Raw genomic sequence first — 24,383 nt, 5'->3', positions numbered from 1 at the left:
CCATGGCTTCTGATACCACCAAAGACAGAGGATAGGGCTGTACAGAATTGGCGCCGTCCACTCATTGACTGCAACACTAGGGAGAACTGGTCTTGCCCCTCACAGGCTGAAGCACTCAGGAGAAAGGGTCAGACCACTCACTTGGGCAGCACAATAGAACTGACCCTGTGCACAGGGTAATGGGCATGCTGGCCCTGAGGGTATGAGAATGGGAGATCAGGTTGCTCCACTTTCATCTACCATGTGGTGGCATGGGTGAGGGAAAGAAGCACTCCCCACTTTCCTCTAAAGTCTCCAGCTGATGAGGGAGCTCACCCTTCCCTTTACTAGCCACAACACACAGAACAGGCCATGTACCTTGTCTGAGCAGCACAGCAGAGCTGACACTATTGGCAGGGAATAGGACACAGCTAGCTGGATGAGATGAGCTGCCCCTAGAGCTTGAGGGTGAGAGATCTGAGCCTTCCCTTCATCTACTATATGTTGGCATGCCTGAGGCTGTTCAGAGTACTAGCCCTAAGGTCATAAGAGCAGGAGAGCAGGCCCTGCACCTCACCTGGGCAGAACAGTAAATCAGACAGTCTTCGTGGAGGTGTTGGTGAGCCAACTCCAAAGTTGTGATCATGGGAGAGCTGTCTCCAGTACCTGTCTTTCATACAGTGGCATGGCAAGGGAGAGATAACCCCTATTCCTTGTCCCTCATCACCTGAAACAGACAAAGAAACTGATCCTCCCCTGTACCAGCTAGCTGAAGCACTGAAGAAAGGAGGCCCTGCTCTTCTCATGGGCAATGTAGTAGAGCTAACTATTTGCTAAGGCATGGGTAAGCTGGTCCTGAGGGTATGAGAGTGGGATAGTTGGCCACACCCCCTCATCCACCATGTGGTGCAAGGGGAGAAATTACCCTTCCCCTCTTACCCATACCTCCTGTGATGGGAAAAGAAGTTGATCCTCTCCCTTACTCGCTACGACACTTGGGAAATGGGCCCTACACTTTACCTGGGCAGCCCAGTAGAGCTGACTCTATTGACATCTACTGATATCTGATCAAGGCATAGGGGAACCAGCCCAGAGAATGAGAATGAGAATGTGAACATGGGAAATCGGGTCCCACTCCTCATCAGCCATATAGTGGTGTGATCAAGGAGAGATTCCCTCCCCGCTTTATGCCCTTCACTGCCTGTGGCAGATGGGAAAGCTGGCCAGGAGGTCATATGAGTGGAAGAGCTGTCCCTGCCCCTCACCAGCTGCAGCACTCAGGAGAGAGGCCCCTGTAGTTTGGCTGGGCAACACAATAGAGCTGGCCCTGCTGTTATAGGTGTGGAGGAGCCAAATCTGAGGGCTTGAAAACAAGAGAACTGCCCCTTGCTCATCACTGTAAAGGGTGAACTAGCAAGGATAGTGTTGGAGAACTGACCCTGGTGGTAAGGATTGGGGAAAGCTAGCCAGGTGACAAAATCTGCAACTACCGAGGCTTTGAACCAGGGTTATGAGTTGATCCATTTCAACTCTTTAGCTAAATCTGAAGTTTTCTATGGGCCTTGTCTTTATGTAGTTCATGAACCTGAATCAATAAGGTGAACCAGAGAGCAGGCAATCAAAACAATAATCTAACTTAGAATGGACTGAGAAAAAACAAAAACAAACAAAAAAAACATGTTTTTACAAGCTGAAAACTTGGGATTTCAGTGTATATGAACATAGTCCCTTGTTCGTTGTTACATTCATTTATCTGTTTGATTAGTCTTGAGTCACTGCTGTGCTTAGGTAGGTGGGTGACAATAGGAGTGAATAGTTCTGGATACTGAACAAATATGTGACAAAGAGTCAGCCTGTGAGTCCTCAAAGGAGGATTTCAATGACCTCCATCTCAGGACTCTTTCCTTTAAAGTGTTTCCGTTTTCATGGGACAAATAAGCACTAATGGTACATTTGAAAGCAAATGATGTAGGTTGAATAGAAACAAAATGTGACCTTGATGAATAAGAACCCAAAAGTTATTGCTCTGTGTGTGTGTTTGTTTATTTATTTATTTATTTATTTATTTATTGTGTGTGTGTGTGTGTGTGTGTGTGTGTGTGTGTGTGTGTGTGTGTGTAAAAACCCTAACTGTCCTGACTGTCCTGGAACTAGCTCTGTAGACCAGGCTGGCCTCAAACTCACAGAGATCTGCCTGCCTCTTCCTCCCAAGTGCTGGGATTAAAGGTGTGCACCACCACCCAGCCATTCTGGGTGTGTTTTTAAAACCCATTCAATAAGGATGCGAGGAATTGCCTCTGTTGAAGGCTGTGTCCCTTCCTTTTTAAAAAATATGTATACTTTAATAAAACATGGATGCAGCAGAGTTCAGTGAGTTCTTGGTTCAATCCTAGGAAAATATCAAACCTAGGAAGGTTCTGAATTCCTCAAATTTGCTTTTGGTGTCAGAATTGGTAATAATCTCAGAAACACCCCCTTCGTTGTAGCAGGACCCTAATGCCTTTCATCAGTAATGACATGATTGGGATTCTAGAATCCTGTACCCTTCTTCTCATAATTTGGTTAGGTCTAAACACTAGTCATAATCCAGGTTACCAGTGTTTTTCAGCTCAGTGTCAGATCTACATTCTACCTTTGAAACTTATTTTTAATATCTATGTCATTAATATATATTAATATGTTATAATACTAATATTGGCTCTTTGAGTCTGAACAGCACTGAGTTCTGGAGACTTTCAGATCTGTTTACCATTTTTTATCAGCTGTGTGCTGGGGAACCAGAGAAATTGGGTCCATGTACCAAATGTATTTATTAACTTTTAGATTTATTTTATTTTTAATTATGTTTATGTGTTTGTGTGTGCAAACACACACATGTATGTGGTATGTGTGTATGTGTGTGTGTGTGTGTGTGTGTGTGTGTATTTATAAGTGTATGTGCCTGTAGAGACAAGAGAGGACAGGTGTTACAGAAGGTTATAATTTCCCCAGTCTGATATTAGCTAAACTGTGGTTTTATGGAAGAGCAAAAATGTGAAATAGCATGAATCTATAGACAGAAAGGATCTTTCTTTGTGTTTGTTAATGTTTGTAGTGCCAGCTACTAAACAGGATAAGACAAAAGAATATTGATTTTGAATTTAGAGTAAATGGCATAAATATACCTCATCAAACAAGGAGTGGAAAGGGATAGAGAAAAGGAAGCAGGGAGAAGAAGGAGAAAGAGGAAGAAGAGGAAGAGGATAATGACATGGAGGAGATGCAAAGGGAGGAGGAGGCTTTTTAATTTTTGTCAAATTATTAACAGGATCAACATTCTTATTTAACATACATTATTTTTCATTTTAATAATTTTGTTTCAATGGAAATAATGGTTTTTTTCTGATTCCTTATAAACATTTTCCCAAAAAGTTATTAAAAGATTGTCTTTGCACAAGGAATCACCACAAAGGCTACATCAGGTGACATCACATTCCTGAGTCTTCCACTGTAAGGGATGCCTTCTGTGTATGTGCAGAGTAGAATTAGAAACATATTAAGAAAGCAGAGCTGGGCATGGATAGGTCTGACTTTGATTGGAATTTATTCTACAGAGGCAGCATCTTCACATTCAAATGTCCAAGGCATCCTCTCTCTTCACTAGATACAGTTAAGTAAGATTCCTTCCAGTGTTAACTATCAGAACTTACAGCATTAGAAGATTTTCTCGAATTCCCACTGATGGATGAGTCTGGAGAGGAAACCTAATGCCTGAAAGCAAAAGGAAATCACACCATGAAGATAGCTATATTTAGACAGCTCTCTTGAAGGCATGTGACTTCCACATAAGGGCTGCGTGTTTAGGAATCACTTGGGTATCCATATTCCAGGCCAGGATCCTCTCTGACAGCAGCTGTGTCTGTAAACAACACTTACGCTGATGCACGTTACACACCCAAGCACTCAGGTAATGCCCAGAAACCTAGGGCCTATGTCTGTTTCTTGTGCTTGTTCTTAAAACCCCTAAAGACAGAAACTAAAAATAGCAATAATTTTCTAGGGAATCAAAGGAGCAGAAATATCATGCTAGAGTTTGTGGAAGTAATGCAATTGCTATTAATGCTCAAATTAAAAATTTGACTGCCGATGTACTGGTGTTTATAATATAATAAAATCAAGAAAAAAATTTGAAGTAGATTTTAGAAAACTGGTTTTACAGATTATTATCACAGATCTGTACATGTATCACCCAAACTTAAAGTTTTTTCAGCTTATTTTATTTTTCAGATTTTGTTTTTGTTTTCAATTTCAGCATGACAATTCAGTTCATAGAAAATTTCTTCTACAATAGCATCCTAGGGTCTAGAGAAACAGCCCACAGTCAGGGCTGTTACCCCTCATTAGTACCTCTTCATAAAATCTCATGTGTATTTGTAATACAATAGTATTGTATAGCATGATGTGTATTATATAAATACAAACAATATATCACATGAATACAAAAAATATATATTTTAATAGATAAGTATGTATATATATTTATATACTGTGTATGATATGTAGTGAAATATTAATAGGTACAATATGTTTAAAGTAAATAAAATATGCAAATATATGAGTCAATCATAAAATTCCTCATATAAATTCAAGTGAAGTTGTCTGTCAAATAAGTTTGCACCAAACTCACGGAACAGTTTTCTTTCTTAAAACTGATTCTATTTAAGAAATGTAGATAATGTGTTGTTGGCCTTTTAAGTGAGCATTGCGCATCAGGGTAAGCAAGCATCATTTTTATTGAGAGGTGCAGATAGTAAAGCATTGTTGTATACTTAAAGCTTAAGCCCATTCTGCTTGGTCTTGTCATGTTCATGCTTACAGTCCACTCTAGTTTCTACTCCTTCCAGGCAACCTAGGTTTGACAGTGGAGAAGAGGTGATTATTTAATAACAACATTTCAATAACCATGGGTTTTGAAGTCTTTTGAGAGCTCAGCTAGCAACCTGATGAGGGTATTCAGGAAGACATTCTCAGGGACACCATTACTTGCTCATTAGATAATCAGGCAGAGATTCAAGTTTCAGAGATGTCCTTCAGCTTGGAGAATGTCATTTATGAGAGGACAAAGTCACTTCAGAAAACAATATTCAATAATTAGTCAAGAGAGATTCTCTGTTGTTAAATGCCATTCAAATATTTTTAAATTGGATAGATACTTTGAATTTTCTGGATATTTTAACAGTTTGGAAAATCTGTAACTATTCTCACCTGAGTCTGTGTTTTATAGCATTAATGAACACCTGAAATCACAATTTTTAAATAAAATAGTTTTATTTAATGTGGTCTAGTCCAGGTAGTTCAGGGTAGGGTAGCTTCCTCTGATAAGCTGTCACTGGGTAAGCAGACATGATCCAGGGAGAGGGACGAACCTACTCTTGCAAGAATCAACTCCACTGCCTTGAAATACATTCATCCCAGTTAAAGTCTCCATCACGACATGACTCTCTTAACTAGCTTTACTGGGGACTACAAGAGCAAGCCGCAGCCTAACTATAGCATGCCCATGTTCACTGTAATTGTGTGAATGGAATGAAAGAAGCTCTCAAATACCCTTTCACTCTCTGATGTCTCAGCAATTGGAGCCTCAGATGTGAAGAACATGACCTCATCACGTAAGCTCAATGCTAGAGCCCAGTTTCAACACTAAGAATTCAAGGCTCCTAGGGATCCTTACCTTGTTTTTTGATATCTATTGTTAGTAGGGACCAGATATTTTAAGAAATCCATCTGTATATTTCAGTTTATCTATGGACATTATAGCAATAAAATTGAATTTTTTCAGTATATTTTCAAAGCAAAAATAATAGAGCTTTAAAAATGACTTTTAGAAAATTGCATCCTTTTTTCACAACACTGAAATCAGCAGTGGGAAAGCATGAATGTACTGTAAAATCTTTTATTCTGATACCCAATCAACTCTGCCTCTAACTTCCTAACCGCACACTCCACCCTGAGTTACCGTTATAAACTGTATGAATTCATAATGTGGAAATTACCAGTAAGGAAAAGTAAACCTTTATAAGTGTTTGGAAAGCCATAGGAAGAAAACTGAAATCCCTTGACAAGCAGATTCTGGAGGAACTGACATTCCTTAAAGGCCTTTTTCTTCTTGGCACCCGCAAAAGCTTAGCATAGCAACCAAGTAAAACTGATTAATGGCCATTACAGTTTGAGGGACTCTAATGGACTTTCAAGAGACCAAGAAAATCAGTGCACACACTTCCCTATTGCTGACCTATCAGCTTGGAATCATGTTTGTAAAGTGTTTGCTTGAGGAAACAAAACCATGCTACTTCTGAGATGTGCTGATCATCAATAGCTAACTCTCATTTCTCTGGAAGCTGCAAATTACAGGACCAGAAATACTTTGTCGGCTATTTTATGTTTCCATAAATGAGATCTGCTTAGAACTATTCCATATAAACTAAATAGTGGCTAGAATTTAGCAAGAGAAGAAAAAGTGCAGTATTTTTTCCTTGCCTTGAATTTTGTAATTCTAGTCAGTAAATGCTTTTGAAAACAAAGCTGTAGGTTGCCTTGACTCTTCAAAGAATGGTGAAGGGTTAACAGCAGCCATAATTACTGGGTTTCACTCTTGTAATTCCTTCCAATAAGTTTGTGTGATTATAGTTAACTATTTTATGAATTAGCCTGCAAATGAACAACACAAAAATACCTTCGATCAATTTCTTCAGTAGCAATATTCATGAGTGAATCTTCCATAATCTAGCACTCACTTTCTGTTTTCAAAGACTGTTGAAATATGTAGGAAATGCTGCTATAATGGAGTTATTTCTGGGCTCACACATGAGCATCCTACATAAAAATATTACCATGGTGCTTCCCCCAAGAACCCACGCTATGTGGTTATTTTACATGTGAAATGATGAGTCCTTTCTGTTATTGCCAGTAATCTGCTCTGCTTTCATCTCCAACCAAGCCTTATACTAAATATGTGTTATAGCACCTCATATTAATGTGAGTCACTTGGTGAAAACTCTGCAATAGCCTGTAAAGTTTGTTTTCATAAAAGCCTTTACACATTTCAAACAGGAAACATTTGTACTCTTGTTGAAATTCTTAATATATACATAAAAAGAAAAAGTTAAAATGCATTTTAATTTTGTATTTCATTTCCAGCTCTAATCCAGTCAATCCTTAAACAAGGCTTGAACCCACAACATGTGTACACTTCCTATCCATGTAAGGGTTCAATTGATCTGTACCTTAAAATGTGTAGTTGGACTATTGTAAAGCAACAATTACATGAACATTCAAACTTAATTGTTTTTAAAATATTTGCATTAAATTTAATTTATAAACAAGGAAAATTACAAAATATGGATACCAAAGGATATTAATTTACTGCAAATCATAATTGTGTTGCATTTCAAGATGTTAGTTCAGACAGAGATTATGATGAGGGTCACTGGCAGAGTCTATGCTTGGCATGTGCAAGACTAAATTCGATTCTTAAAAGAAAAAAAATAAAAACAAGAGGAAGATAAGCATGGACCACCTCATGCTGCACAGCTAGGCTTATCTTTCCTGGCAGGTAGGTCTTCTGCTTCATAGGGTTCACGGCTGGAGAAGACAAATGATGTCTTTTCTCCCTCAACAGTTCACTCAACACTGCATAACATTTCAGTGCTAGCTAACAGGGAAGGGATTTCCCAGCTCTGTTACAGTTTTTGATCTCTGTATCTTACAAGCATGGTGTGAGGTGTCTTCCATAATATAGTCGTATTCTCTAGTTCTGGTGAGCAGCAAAAGAATGGACAAGAACTCGTATTATTGTGTCTGTGTGTGGAGTTGCTCTTGTACCCTCTCTGGCCAACTCATAAGAACATATCTCATATATGGTACTGGAAACTTTGTTCAGTAACCCGCTGGTTGAAATAAACAGGCTATCTAAGGTTAAAACAATTGTATTTTATTTATTATAAGGGGAAAATTCATGAAACAGGAAGCAAGAAAATCCAAGCACAGCAATGTCCACAGGAAGACGTGCAGAGAGGGCCTGAAGAGATAGCTCAGTGGTTGAGAGCACTGGCTGCTCAGAGGTTCTGAGTTCAATTCCCAACAACCACACAGTGACTCACAACCATCTATAATGAGACCCACTATCTAATCATTCATGATAAACTCTGTAAGTCTCATTTTTGTATTTTTATATGCTTATAGTCATAAAAGAAACCACTCCCAGCCTTAATTAAAGAAGTCTCTCCTTACAAGGAACAGTTGTAGTAGTTAGTGCAGAGGGTCAGAGCTTCCTATGTTGCAGAGAAGTTCATACCTAACCAGACCTTTATACCACCCTCTTTATGGCTCGCAGAGTTTTCTGGAAGAGTGGATGAGAAATATAAAGTGAGGGACTTTAATGTCCTTCTCTGGATTCCATAACATATTACAATAATTAATTCACTAAACGTGTTTCCTGCACTGGTCCCACACAAGAAAGGCCATCAGCAATAGACATGAAGGAAGGAGATGCCCAATAGGCCTTATCCTTTACCTCTGAACTGTTGGCTATTGGCTGATACTTGAGGAGGGCAAATCACTCTCTTTAGTTTACTCATTGCTGAGTGTCCAGCAGGCTCGAATAATTTGTTTTGCTTAGTTGTAGCTTATTGCACACCATGAGCACTTTACAGTTGAAATGCTGACTGATAGAACAGTCATTTCGCTTCTTACCAGTGTTATCACAGTGTGAATGCTTTTTCATTTCTTTTAAATTTACTTCTTCCTATTCTTTCATAAAATCATTTGTATATGAGATACCACTTTAAAGCAATTACATGTGTTTGCATTTGAACTAAAAATAATGAAAAATAAGCAAAAGAAGAGATTATGTCAAAGGAGGGGATGTCAGAAGATGGGGTGGAAGGTAGGAAGCAGAGGGTGGTTCAGAAGAGCTCTCCTTCCCTGTAGTGGAAAGCAGAATGTGCCAATGTTTGATCCCAGAGTTTATAGACTAAATTGTTGTAATTCATTCTGCCTTAAAAGCAATCAGCCAACAGTCCAAACTCACAGAAGATTATGGGGCAAAGCTAAAACTGTGATGTCAATTCACAGAAGCTCAATTATCTCTAAAGTATGAAAATGTGTTATGTATCCTCAAGAAGAATCTGTATTATAAGGAAAATTTTAATAAGAACGCTTCTTCTGAATAGACATTGTTAATTTAATCCTGAAAACCATCAGCTTTTTGATAACCCTATTCAACTGTTACAGTTTGCATAGAGTCAAATAGCACACTTGCTATCATGTGCAAACGTTTCAATGCATTCACTCCATTAATTATTAAAGAATTCCTCTGCCCCAAATCTATTTTAATGCTTTTTTTCTTGATAGTGTGCAATCTAACTTGATCATTTCCAAAATATCCATTTTCACTTATGATACAAACATTCTCTTACTCTTCAGTAGATCAAAATGAATCCCCAGTCTCACCATCAAATGCCTCCTACCACGTGTATGAGTTATTGCTGTAGAAAGCCAGTCTACTCAGGCATAGACTAGCCTTTCATTTAGCATTCATCAAAGAAAACTTGTTTTATAACCCATAATTTTGTATTCATTTTATTTCCAACTTTAAGTTGGGTAAAAATAAATGGCAAAGATCAAATTTAAAAACTGAAGAAAGTATGTTTTTAATTTAAAATGGTTTTGTATTTCAAAAAAGGCAGATTTCTGCTGTGAATAGCTTTAATTTCCATTTTTGTACACACTGCATTTATTGATTTATTTCTACAAAACATATTTATAAGGTGCTTGCCTTTGCTATTGTAGTGAGCTCTTCTAAATTAGCTTTATTCAGGGAAAGGATACAGTCAGAAATTAAATATTGCTAAGTAAGACAATAATGAATGCAATAGTTTTAATAATGCAGGGTGATCTGATAAAAACTAAAAGTAGATATGCATGAAAAAGGATCTTATAGCAGTCAACTTTCTATTATTGTGATAATGTTACCTACATCTAACAATCAGCTTATGAGGGGAAAGACTAATTTTGACTCAGTATTTTGGAGATGTCACTATATGTCTTATTGGTCCTGGACATTAAGATCCATGCTGGAAAAAGTGAAATAAGAGGAAAAGCATAGGGTCCCAATGTTTTCTTCTAAGGCATATCAATAATGATCAAAGATTTTACACTGATTCTCATCTTTAAAACATTTCAAATAAAGGCAATATCTAGGATCCAAGCCTTTAACCTGGAGGAACATTTACCTAAATAAAAACTAATTGAATATTAGTGGTTCAGGGAGATCATGGTAGAAGAAATGATATCTTATAAACCACATGTTGGAAGCAGTGTTTCAGAATTGTTGTGGAAAACACTCCAGGTAGACATTTAGCTGAAATGACCTGGAATATTTAGCTCCCAACCCTTAGGAGAACAAACAAACAAACAAAGCCTCTGGGAATTAAAACTGTGTTGCCTAAGCCTGTAGTAGAGACTGTTACCACCATATTCATTTAGGCAGACTGTAGTAGCAGAGTTTTGTAACAATGGCACAAACTCCTGTTCACTCATGTACTGCCAAAGATTCTACAAATAGTAGCGCAAAGATGTGTCTCATTCAATGTTTTCCCACACATCTTGATCACTAGTCCATTTATGAATTATTGCATTTTAGTAATATTGGAACTTAAAAAGAGGGTGGCATAATATGACTCAATGGATAAGAGAATACAATTTTCTAGAGCAGTATTGTTTAATAGAACTGCTGCAGTGGTGTTCTTCCCACAAACGCCTTTGTGTGTTTAGCATTTGCGGTGTGTCTGGTAGAAATGAGAGATGGCATTCCCACGACATGCAGTTTCTTTACAAGTAGTAGACACGTGTGGCTAGTAGACATCATTTAAAAGGTACAGATCTAGAGACTGGGATTAAATAATGTTTCTTAAAATTTCTGAAGACATGCTTTTAAAATAATTTTTAAGTATAGTAGAAAACAGCTAGGACAATAATGTTCACTGTGTCCTTTATGAAGATGCTAGAATAAAGAATGCATTCAACAAAGGAAAGAGAGGGAGAAGCTTCTAATTGTGGCATTTTCTAGACACGCTATTGTTTTTCTGTAGTATAGTCTGTCCGACTGAATTCAGACACACATTCATAAATTAATGAGAATAATATTTGGTAACAAAGTTAATTTTGCATAAGATCAAATCATATAATATATATTTAGCTCATATATCTATTTCAATATTACCTTGTACTTTCTTTACATTCATTCACTCATATGTTGTTTTCAACTTTGGATTTAAACATTATAATTCACATTTTGGAAAGTTCCACCAAACATTAAGATGGCAACATGTACTTACTGTGAAAGTAATTTTTAATTGTGAACTATGAATTTTTAAATGATTGATTCAGTGCTTAAAGTTCTTGCATGAAGATGTTAATTTTGCTTTTTCAATCCCATGTAAGAGCCAAAAATAGCAGTATATCTGTAATCCCAGCGCCTCTCCTTGGAGGTAGGAAGAGGCAGGAGAATATCTAAAGCCTCATAGATCAGCTGATCTGATGCACACAGCAGAGACATAAAGAGAGAGAAACACTATCTCAAACAAAGTACAAATTAGCAACCAACCAACACTCTGGGCAGAGAGAGAGAGAGAGAGAGAGAGAGAGAGAGAGAGAAAAGGAGAGAGAGAGAAAGGGAGAGAGAGAGAGATACTAATGAGTTTGAACACGTTAGAAGGCTAATAGACAAGAACATGAATCATTAATTCACTCATGCCATGCATCAGTAACCTCAAATTCAGTTCTCTTACAAAAGTAATGATCTAATTGTAACCTGAAGCTAAAGAAACTTGAGCCTTAGATATTGAATGGGAAAAGCCATTGTCTGAACGCAGAATGGTTTTTACATTGATTTATTTAATTTTGTGTGGAAGGAATACTCAGAAAATTAAAGGAAAGTAGTTCTTTTCATGACTAAAGAGATGGTTCAGCATAGAAGATCTCTGGCTGCTTCTTGCCAAGAAAGTGGGTTTGGATTCCATTTCTCTGTATATAAGCAAAGTAAGAAGTAGTTTACCATACTAACATTTCTATGTAAATTTTAACTGTCACAAAAATACAGACAGATTTTATATGCACAATTAGACCCAAACTTCTAATCATAACTTCAAATATGAAAGTTACAAATAAGCATAGTTAGGCATTTGAAATTATGTACATGATTAAGCAAGGAGAAATTTTCCCACCTATATAAAGGTGTTGCAAGAACTCATTTCCTTTCTAGCAACTGGAGCATAATTTGACATATTCTTTATTATCTGAAATATTTGGATAACTTAACTTTCATTTTAGAGCACACATGTCTTTCATTATTGACCATTTAAAACGTAACCTAACCCAAGTGTTTTTCTCCTTCAGTACTTAACAGACTCTTTTCCTCCTAAACCTAGAGTTTTCTGTTTCCATCTTTAGACTTAGATGCCTTCTTGTATAGTTCTCCTGGATGGTTCTTATTCTACAGCTGTCTTCACTGTGCTTTTTACCTTTCTTCTCCTCTTCCCTACCTTATTTCAATACATGTTTCATTAGCTGTTCTGGTATATTGATTATGCCACTGGCCCATGCCCCATCAAGCTACCTGCTTTCTGTTCTACCTCCCATTTATGTGCCACCATTGCTTCTACAATTGTTCTGACTTCTCACTTACCTGCACTGCCCTAGCACACACTCCCCTACTATACGTGCTTGATTTCATCCAGCCTTCATGTCATATTTTTCTTTCCTGGGAAAGTATATTCACCATCATCCTGAGAGAATTTTTGTGGTTGTTGTTATTGTTCCTCATCTCTATCTGTCTGATGTATAATACATGCCAATTTTATTTTCTCTAATACCCTTAGAAGAATGAAATCAATAGAAGGAAACAATGATAATACTGAAGGGAGACAGCTCAGGGGGTCTCCACTTTAGAGAAAAGACTAGAGGCAAATAAGGAATACTACAAGTGGGAGAAGGAGTCTTCCCCAGGGAAGATCAAGGCAGTTGGTTATCCAGAACCAATACTCATCCCTGAAGATATATACATTGTTGGGGCCCAACCTTGACGGGATTCACACATTCCAGGATAGGAGTGTGAAGATTAGAATTATTAAACAAAAGGACAGAGATATGATAGAAATAAAGGACAGAAACACAGAACAGCACCGGGAGGGAAGTTGTGTGAATACTGAAATTACGTGAGTTTATTTTCCACCTGCTTATATACCCCACTCCAAAAGGGGAGGGTGGAAGCAACAGGCTTCATTAGCATGATATAAAGAATACACAAAGTATCCTAAGTCAAGTTCTCTGTTGTTTGGACAGGACATGTAATGACCACACCCTTAGACAAAGTATCCTGCAGGCAGCCACTCCCTGAAACTTCTTGCCATTCTCTTTGAAGGAGCAAGAATAGACCTGAATTCTCAGGCTTTTGGTCAATCTGTAGATGATCCACCTCTATACTCAAAATACTAATTAACCACACCCGAGGGCAGGATCTCTTGTTTGTAGCCACACCTGTTGTCAACAATTTTGAAACAGCAGAAAAGCTCAAGCTTTCTGACCTTGATAGAATGGAGTCACATCTGTGGTCCCTGGCAATACATATAAACAACACTATACAAACTGAGCTGTTTGTGTTTGTGTGTTTATGAATATATGTGTGTGTGTGTGTATGGGAACACATATGTACATGTGTAACAACAAATATAACAATGCGGCCTTGAATTTGAGAGAGAACAAGGAATTAGGAGATTAATGGAAGGTTTTGTAGGAAGAAAAGAGAATAGACAAATAATATAATTATATTATAATTCAAAAATTGAAAGGTTTATTTTTTAAAAATTTTACCAATGAAAGTCAAGCCAATACCATCCTTCCTCATTATCACCGGTTGCTAATGTTTCTCATAATCTATAAATATTCTAGCCAAGTATCTGTTTTACATACAAATGATTCCTGTTGGTGTGCTCAGCTTCTCTGTACTTCATTCATTTCTTCATTCTTCATTCTTACTTCATTCATTTTTCAGTCATTAGATTACTAGTCTCTCAAACAATTTCCAAAAATTGCCAAGTGTAGAGGTGTACTTTAACGTCTGATTTAAGATGATGGCAGGAGTGTGTGGCAGCTTGGGCCACAGCCGTACAGTCAATAGCAGCTTGGCTGCTACATAGTGAGTTACCATCTCCTTGCCCCACCATGATGACCCAAGGTTCCATTACTGAGCAGAATGATTAGAATTAGAATGATTCTCCTACAGCAGTAGGAAATAGTGGTTCCAACTCATTATTGTTTGTGAAGAGGTATCACAGGACTTTCCATTTTCCAACACTGAGGTCATCTGATTTCCCACAGGCATCATGGTAGAAACAGCTTTGCCATCAAGCTGTTTGTTGAAGACTCCCTTGGAGTGTAAGGGAGGGCAATTACCTTTTGAACTCTGTTTTTAAGTAAACAAAGCTGAGTGGAACAGTAGGAGCTGAAGGAATGTTCTCAAGAGCATATTAGCATAAAGCAATTAGACAATGGTAATAAGAGGTAGTCTTTGCTGTTATGGTAACAACTGCCAGTGGCCTCTGAAACAACCTCACTTAGGAATCTTTCAGGGTGTCTTGTATTGCTCTTCTGGGGAATTCTCTGCCCCAGCTGCCCATATCTCTTGGGAACAAATTTCTAATTCGACATAACCCTTTAACACATCAGTTGTTGACAAGTAACTTTGCATTTCTTTCACTGAAAATATAAACTCTTTCCCAGGGCCATTCCTGCTTGCCCACCCCCTATCAACTTCTCTCCTCTTTGCCTCTGCACTATCTCAATGAAGTGGAGACTTGACCCTTTATTTCTGTTGAATATATTGTTCTCAAAGCACATGTTCTCTTTCATTTTGAAAACTTCCAACTCAGAGTAGTTCTTCCTGTGTTACAGTGAGGTCTGTAGAGGAAGAATATGACCGGTTCATGGCCAAAGTGAAAATAAACTCTCTAGTGTTGTCTCATGCCTCAGATGCTTCCTATGTTCTGTGATGAGTCTTTTAACATCTGCAACCCCCACAACATGACAGGGTCTTGGCACTTTGCCCAGAATGGTAAGAACTAGAGGATGCTAATGGGAGTAAGGACAAAACAGCAGCCTATAGGATGGGAAAAGTCTTGTTCAACATCTAATCTGACAAAGGGCTGCTTTCAAAAAATATGTAAAGAACACAGAAACAATGTATCAACAAACAAAATAATCCAATAGAGAGGGAGGTACAGACCTAAATACAGAATTATCAATAGCTATCTCAAAGGGCTGAGAAATATTTAAGAAGATGTTCAGCATCCTTCATCATCTAAGAAATGCAAATCAAAATGACTCCGAAATTCTATCTTACATTGTAGAGCTTTTGAGACAGTCTCTTGCTATAGTCCTGGTTAGCTTTTGACTGTGTTCTTTAGCTTACAGAAGCTTCTCAATTTCACAAGTTCCCATTTATTAATTGTTGATCTTAGTGCCTATGCTCCACTCTGAGATCCCATCTTAAACCTGTCAAAATGGTTAAAATCAAAAACACAAGTGACCGCTCATGATGGAAAGAATGTGGAGCAAGGAGAACACTCCTCCCCTCCTGCTGAGGGTACAAACTTGTACAGCTACTTTGGAAGTCACTGTGGCAATTTCTCAGAAAGCTGAGAGTCAATCTACCAAAGGACCCATTAACTCAAGGCTAGAAATAACCTAGATGTCCCTCAACTGAGGAATGGATAAAGAAAATGTGGTCTATTTACACAGCTGTTTAAAAAAGGAAGAACACTAGGAAATTTGTAGGCAAATGGATGGAACTAGACAAAATTGTTCTGAACATAACCTAGACTGAGAAAGACAAACATGATGTGTACTCACTCGTGAGTTGATATTAGCTATAAAATAAAAGATAACTATTCAACAATCTAAAAACCAAGAAAGACTAGGTAACAAGGAGGGTGAGGGAGAAGGGGAAATGAGTGGACTAAGGGCGGGTCGGGATAGGACATGAGTGATCAGGCTGCAGGGTTGGGGTATTGTAATGAGTCTTTCTAGTACAGATACATAGCTCACAGATAATAACCATGATACTCAATGTTAATTAGGAAAGTTTCTACTTAGCTTTTTCCCAACTATCTCTTATAACTTAATTAACCCATATTTTTAAATGATATTTATCTATTTATTTCCCTGCGTATGTATCTGTGAGGTTGTTAGATGCCTGAAACTGAAGTTACAGGTAGCTTTGAACTGTCACATAGGTGCTGGAAATTGAATCCAGGTCCTCTGGAAGAGCAGCTTAGTGCTCTTAACCACTGAGCCATCTCTCCAGCCTCAACCCATTGTTTTTTAATCTACATTCTGCCGTGTGCCTTTGTTACCTCTCCTTAGTACAATGCATCTGACATGCTCTGAAACTACTGGTGAGATCACAGGTCTAGATTTCTCCTCCCTGCTTCTTTCTCTCTGCCCAGAAGTGCTTCTTAACTTCTTCCTGCCTGGCTATTGGCCATTCAACTGTTTATTAAACCAATCAGAAGGCACCATGGCAAATACAAATCTTCACAGTCTAAACAAATATCCAAAACATCCCCTCCCTGTTTTTTATAAATAAAAGAAAGGATTTTAACTGAAACACAGTAAGGCCATTTACAATAAGAACAACTATCATGTATTGTCTAAAGAGAAAAGAAAAGTCTAACTCTAACATAGTAAATTCATATGCAATAGGGACAATTATCAGCTAAGAATTACATTCACAATGTTCAGTCCATTTGCACTTGACAAATTTGGAGAAAGTACTGCATTTTCTATGCTATCTTAGTGAGTACAAAGTTTTATACCTAAACTACTCTCTCTCATATTTGTATTGCCATCCTAAAATACCTTTTTAGACTTTAAAACATTTTCATAGACAAAACATTGAATCCTTTATATTTCACAACATTAAAATTTTGCATCTCTTATTAATGTTTTGAATTTGATAACAAGGTAAACTATAAGTACAACTATCTAATCTTCAACTCTATCAAAGACCTGAGAAGGATATAGTATTATCTGAATAAGCAGAAACTTCAAAGCAAACAACTTCAAAAACTATAAAAATAACAAAGATAACTGGCTACCTGGACAGTAAACAAGGTTCCAATGCAATGTATAGGCATCTGTCTTCAGCCTACAGTCCTAGAATAGCTGACAGACGTTTCTGTGAAACAGAAGGTGTGGGTTGGCAGAAGGGAGATGGGGTGAGGGACTGGGAGAAGAGGAGAGAGAGGAAACAGTGACCAGGATGTAAAATAAGTAAATGAATTAATTTAAAAAGTTTTACTTAGAACCCATTGTCTTGCATACCTTGAAAAATAGGTACATACTAAACAGTATTTGTGAAAAATGTAAATTTTTTCTTTAGGTAAAAAAATGAAAGAGCTATAATTCTCTTCTAATAACAACTGTTTGTGGCATCTTATATTCAGTGGGAAGCAGCCCCCATTTTTTTGTTATTTTTTTATATTTTTTTCCAATTTATTTATTTATTTGTTTATAAAAATTTCCACTTCCTCCCCTCCTCCCCATACCCTCCCATTCCCCCCACTTCCTCTCTGCCTCCTCCCCCACTCCCTCTCCTCCTCCCTTTCCAGTCCTAAGAGCAGTCAGGGTTTCCTGCCCTGTGGGAAGTTCACGTTCCTCCCCTCTCCCTCCAGGTCTAGGAAGGTGAGCATCCAACCAGACTAGGATCCCAAAAGGCCAGTACATGCAGACAAAACAAGACCCAGTGCCATTGTCAATGACTTCTCAGTCAGCCCCCATGTCAGTCACATTCAGAGACTCGGGTTTGCTTACATGCTCGTTCAGTCCCAGTCCAGCTGGCCTTGGTGAGCTCTCATTAGATCAGTCCCCTTGTATCAGAGGGTGAATGCACCCCTCGCTGTCCTGATTTCCTTTTTCATGGTCTCCCTCCTTCTGCTCCTCATTTGGACCTTGGGGGTCCAAGGCTCCAATGTGGGTCTTCGTCTCTATCTCCATCTATTATCAGATGAAGGTTCCCTCTGGTCCTGCCTGTCTTGCTCATGTTCTCCCTCCTTCTGCTTCTCATTTGGACCTAGGGAGTTAAGTCCAGTGTTCCAATATGTATCTCTGTCTCTATCTCCATCCATCGCCAGATGAAGGTTCTATGATGATATGCAAAATATTCATCAGTATGGTTATGGGCCAAGGCCAGTAGAGACACCCTCTTCTCTGCTGCCCAGGGAACAATCTGGGGACCTCTCCTTGGGCCTGGGAACCCCTCCAGAATCAAGTCTCTTGCAAACCCTAAAATGGCTCCCTTAGTTGAGATATATACTTCCCTGCTCCCATATCCATTCTCTCCCCCCATCCCATTCCCCCAAGCCATCCCCAATCCTCCCCCTCTCCCTTCTCTCTAACATTCTCCCCTTACTTCGACCCCCCAACCCCCGTGCACCCAAGTTTGCCTGGCAATCTTGTCTACTTCCAATATCCAGGAGGATAACCATATGATTTTCTTCAGGTTCACCTTTTTATTTAGCGTTTCTAGGATCACGAATTATAGGCTCAAAGACCTTTAACTATGGCTAAATCCACTTATGAGTGAGTACATACCATATTCCTCTTTTTGGGTCTGGGTTACCTCACTCAGTAAAGCGTTTTCTATTTCCATCCATTTGCATGCAAAATTCAAGATGTCATTGTTTTTTATCGCTGAGTAAAACTCTAATGTGTATATGTTCCACACCGTTTTTAACCATTCTTCTATTGAGGGACACCTAGGTTGTTTCCTTGTTCTGGCTATTACAAATAGTACAGCTATGAACATAGTTGAACAAATACTTTTGTAGTATGATAGGGCATCTCTTGGGTATATTCCCAAGAGTGGAATTGCTGGGTCCTGGGGGAGGTTGACTCCCAGTTTCCTGAGAAACTGCCACACTGATTTCCACAGTGGCTGCACAAGTTTGTATTCCCAACAACAATGGATGAGTGTTCCCCTCACTCCACATTCTCTCCAGCATAGGCTATCATTGGTGTTTTTGAGTTTGGCTATTCTGACAGGTGTAAGATGGTATCTCATAGTTGTTTTGATTTGCATTTGCCTGATCGCTAAGGAGGTAGAGCATGACCTTAAGTGCCTTTTGGTCATTCAAAGTTCATCTGTTGTGAATTCTCTGTTCAGTTCAGTACCCCATTTTTTAATTGGGTTAATTAGAGTTTTAGTGTCTAATCCATCATATAAATAAACAAAGTAGCCCCCATGTTTATACAGACAAGTGTAGGATATTTTGAAATTAACTTTGGTCTTTCAAATTGAATATATATTTTAAAGAGTGTATTTACCCTGTTTGTCGAAAATCGTGTGTTCATAAGTTTGTGGATTAATATCTGGGTCTTTGATTCGATTCCATTGGTCAGCTTCTCTGTTTTTTGTGCCAATACCAAGCAGTTTTCATTACTGTAGCTCTGTAACAGAGTTTGAAGTCAGGGATGGTAATACCTCCAGAAGTACTTTTATTGTATAGGATTGTTTTGGCTATCCTGGGTTTTTTGTTTTGCCATATAAACTTGATTATTGTTCTCTCAAGGTCATTTAACCTTTAAGTGTCCAGAATAAACTAAAATAAAACCAAAGGATTTTTGAAACATTTTCCAGCTGCACAAGTTACTACATCATTTTGAAAAAGTAGTAAGCAAAATATTCGGAAATCTTACCTCCTTTACTTACAAATACCTATATGCATTTTATTTATTGAAGAATTTCACCTTCTAAATTTAAATATCAACTCTAAAATCTGACCTCTTCCAAGGTCTTTAGAAAAATTTAAGAATTATTGATTTAAACATGTTTTGACAATTACCTCAATGACATGTCATTTCCTTCTGCTACTATAGTGGGTCTTTACTGTGATCATTTTTCAACAGTGTAGTCACTATGCAAAGAGCTTACCCAGGAGAGATGGACCGCTGCATCTTTATCCCAGAATTTCCTCTGGTTGATCTTGCATTGGTGAGGTGTTAAATTCTAAATAGCAAAATCATTGCATACGTTCACGACTGTCTTAGTAGGAAGCCTGTACTAATGTTATTTTTTTTTTGACATTAGGCTGTCCCCTAATGTTTATATACCAAAAGGCAGCTTATGTCAGCTACCAGGACATAATAGCACAAACTTCCCAGAAGTCCATTGCTTTTGCAAGGCACGTATAATTATACATCCCTTACAGCTTTCTTTTTCTTCACCAAGTTATCATCTTAATTTTTCCTTCCAATATTGAAGACCAATATATCTAACTAACTCGTTGTAGATTTCTTCTCTTTCTTTAAACACTGCAATACCCTGTAGACTTCTCTACAGGCAGTAACCTAAACAGAACAAACTAATGTGAAATCTCATGCTCTTACTTGTGCACTATCACTATGTGTGATTTTGTTTCTAGCATTTATTTATTAAGATCAAATGGGATATGTACTAATTTAATTATATGGTATAAAATATATTTGTCCTTGGCCAAGCAGCGTCTTTGACATCAGCCTGGTATGTATAATGAATTCTAGTCACCCATGGTTACATAGTTAGCATACTGAGACCACACAAGACCCAACCACCCCACAAATATGTATATAACGTGTATGTCTTTTTATGAACAAAGATGTCGGCAGTGACATTAGTTATAGCATCCAATTACTAAATCAAGTTAATGGAGATTTGATAAACTTCTGTTTACTCGTTACAATGGTTATCCATTACATTCATTTGCAAACATTGTGTCATTTCATGGCCTGTGTATTGCCTATAACTTTTCAGATTTTTAGTGATGAAGTGTTTTTAAGATGTGTTTATGGAAATTTCCAAAAATCACAAAGAACGAAGACACCTAATAATCTACACTTAATCAATTAGTGTCTATTTTCTTTAGATGCATTTGTATATAAAAGCAAATATAAGCAATATCTATATTTTATATATATGAACATATAATTCTATGTACTGTGTAAATACACATGAGGATCTTTTATTATCATCCTTCACACATACTTTCATATCACAGATGAAATTCAATAACAGATCCTAAAAATCAAACTCTGTTGTATGAATTTATATTGTGTCATATTGCACTATAGTTGTCCATTGGAGAAACTCTATCTTGATTTCAGGTAAATTTCTAGAGAAGACACTCGGGATAAAACAAACAATACATATATAATGTTGACATATGCAATTGTGTTGATTTCATAGATGTTGTGCAATGTTATACTCCAACTAGGGATATATGAAAAACACTATTTCTACAAATCATAAAATCAGAGCTTTTCAACTAAGATAGATAGTATCACAGGAAAGTTCCAGCTTCTGCTTCATTGATTATGTCAGGTTGCATTTCTTTTCCTATATTCACAAACCTCTTCTTATCGTTTCCTTTCTTTCTTTCTCTCTCTCTCTGCCTCTCTCTCGCGCGCGCTCACTCTCTTTCTCTCTTTTTCTTTTACATACTATTTATAATCCTTATGTTTTTTTAAAATCCTGTTTCTCAAATAAATTTTTGCTACATTAATCCATTAGGATCCTAAAGAAAACATTTTCTCCTTGTTTATCACAAACTTTTACTATGCCAATGGCTTGTATCATTTTCATGGTGATTTGGTAAAAGAAAAATACTGAGAAGTTTGTCTATTATGTATACCATGGCCTCTTGGAGTAGGTTAGATTGCTGTGTAACTTTTCCTGGTATATGTAAATAAATATCCATTCATCCCAAATAAAGTACCAACAGCAGGTTAAAACACAAAAACAGGAGCAACAAATTTGTTTTACGTAATTCTAGTTCAGAAAACCAATGAGTTTATTGTGGTTACTTACAGAAACACAGGTGGCTCAGAGACAGGTGTATCACCCATGTGATTGACATTGAACAAAAGCTACTTCCCTAGAGCTCCCTCCCATTTTCAGCCAGCTCTACTGAAGATTTTCCTCCTCCTCAGAATGTGTTTATGATTATATAACCTTGGGGAAAGACACACAACTTCTTCAGTCTATAAAGCTTCCCTTTTATCTTTATTATAGAAAGTTTTGATTTGGAGGAAATAACAATTTAAACCATCAATATGAGAGTTGGTGTGTCCCCATGCCTCAGGTATCCCTCTGTATCTAGTAAGTTAATCATACTGACGTTTAGATACCAGTTGGTAAGTCACTCGAGGACTAGTGTCTTAACCAAGGTAACAAACTTATTAAAAGACAGGAAAACAATAGGATGTGAATTGAGAGTCAGAAATGATTTTGCTGTTTGCTTCTAAATAATTCATCTGTAGAGAAAATAACCAATAATAGCTAGAACAAGAAAAAGTTGCAATGAGACAAGCATCATATTATCATAGTGCATGGTGTCAAATAATTCCCCCTGAAATGTGTGCCAACACCTGAATCCATCCTAAGAAGCACAGAGAGACTGTGCTGTTTTCATCCAGATGTTTGGTGAACATTCTACCAAGCGATTCACAGGTGTCTCAGATGGGAGAGGGGCAGAAATTGAAATCAAAGATAACTTGTGATATGCACTTGTCTGTATAGTAAACATATTTGATTTCAAGTGAAATAGTTTCTGTTATATGTGTGGGTATTTGAAATATAATGAAATGTAAAATAAGGTAAAATATTCTTGAATTGAAAACAATTTTCAAATTATAACCGTTTTCTACTATCAAAACTCTTTGAATAATCTTTTTCTGAAATGTTCAATTGGAAATAATTCAGTACCACTAGATATATCACTTTTCATAGATTTCTGTTACATTTTGCTTTTTATGTCCAGTATTAATGATTTATATGAAAATACATTGTGCTCAGTCTAATTAATAACTCATTAACTTCATAAACAGCTATGGCAAGCCAAGTCCTGTTATTCACGAAACTAAGAATAGATATGAGACCTGATTTAAAACTGAGTCAAGTTAAGCACTTTGCAAAAGCAGGTAGAAGAGAAAATTAGCCTAAGTAGAATCTTCTGTGGTAATTATTTTCAAGATAAATTTGCTTATGTAGAACTACCATTACTGACCAATTTGAGACACATTCGATGATCAATCATTACACAGACAGCAACTATAACATGGGCATCCAAAGAGATACGACCCTTCTATTCAAGTCTCAGTATCTAGAGCATGGAGATTCTGTGTGTGGGTAGAAGTGCAACTATGCATATCAAATGCACATGCATTAGCTGTAATCATAGCCCACCTCCCACCACCAAGCAGCATATTATCTGTCCTCCTTATTCTCCATCTTGAAAGTCCTAAGATAATGACAAATGAAAAACCTGGAGTATTGTGACACTGTATTTATTCACACACTATTGTTTAAAGATGGTGGGATTTCCTAGCTAGCTTTCCATGGTGAAAGAAAATAAGAATCCTATACTTAGCTTTAAAACTCTGCAATGCATGATTGCCCCTCCAGTGCTGCCAGGCCTGTGGAAATGCTGAGCATTGCTTTTATTTGCTTTGCAGGACCAGTGGTTTTGGCGAGTGAGAAACAACAGGGTGATGGATGGATACCCCATGCAAATTACTTACTTCTGGCGGGGCTTACCCCCCAGTATTGATGCAGTTTATGAAAACAGTGATGGAAATTTTGTCTTTTTTAAAGGTAAGCATGTTTTCTCAGATGGGTTCTGTTTCATATTGATCAGCTTGATCAGGGCCCTATGAAGTAAAAGGAAGAAAATAAATGAAGGTTAAGATTATATAACTGATTTCATGAAGTACAATGTATATAAAATAAAATATATGTGAAACAAAATAAGTATAATGTTTAATTTTGTAATTTATACTTTCATTTGCTGAATGTTGATGTGCAAGTTGAAATTTAGTGATATCCTTCTCTGTAGGAATTTAGATTTTGATTATATATAACACAAACTAAAAGTAAGGGGTAGGGCAGGACTAGTACATGCCTATGACCCCAGCTACTTGGGAGACTGGGGTTGAAGCCAAAGAATGGTTGGAACTCAGTGGTTTGTGACTAATGTAGGCTGAGAATCATAGTAAGACCTTGTCAAAGAAAGGAAGAAGGGAAGAAAGGGAAGGAGGGATAAAGGGGAGGGAGAAAGAATGAATAAGTGAAAGAAAGATGAAAGGTAGGAAGGAAAGAAAGAAAGGATGAAAAGAAGGAAGGAAAGAAGGAAGGGAGGGAGGAAGGAAGGAAGGGAAAAGTGGAAGGAAATGAAATAACTATGCCTCCCCTGTTCATTTATTTCTGCAGTATTTGAAGTTGCTTACTGCGTTTTGTGGTGAAGTGTGTTTTATAACTCAGAGTATATAATCTTTGA

At 37.5% G+C, this 24,383-nt stretch overlaps 1 protein-coding gene across 1 annotated transcript in view; it reads left to right on the top strand.

Moving 5' to 3' along the window:
* Positions 1–24,383, top strand: part of Mmp16 (matrix metallopeptidase 16) — a 238,396-nt gene that overhangs the window by 176,700 nt on the left and 37,313 nt on the right. The window contains exon 7 of the mRNA XM_048420470.3: positions 23,563–23,701. Coding sequence (XP_048276427.1) covers positions 23,563–23,701 — 139 coding nt within the window. The remainder of the gene's footprint in view (positions 1–23,562; positions 23,702–24,383) is intronic.

Source organism: Myodes glareolus, chromosome 16 (assembly GCF_982192425.1).
Source record: "Myodes glareolus chromosome 16, mMyoGla1.1, whole genome shotgun sequence".
Lineage (NCBI taxonomy): Eukaryota > Metazoa > Chordata > Mammalia > Rodentia > Cricetidae > Myodes > Myodes glareolus.
The sequence above is the reverse complement of the archived record's forward strand: the minus strand, read 5'-3'. Positions and strand labels throughout refer to the sequence as shown.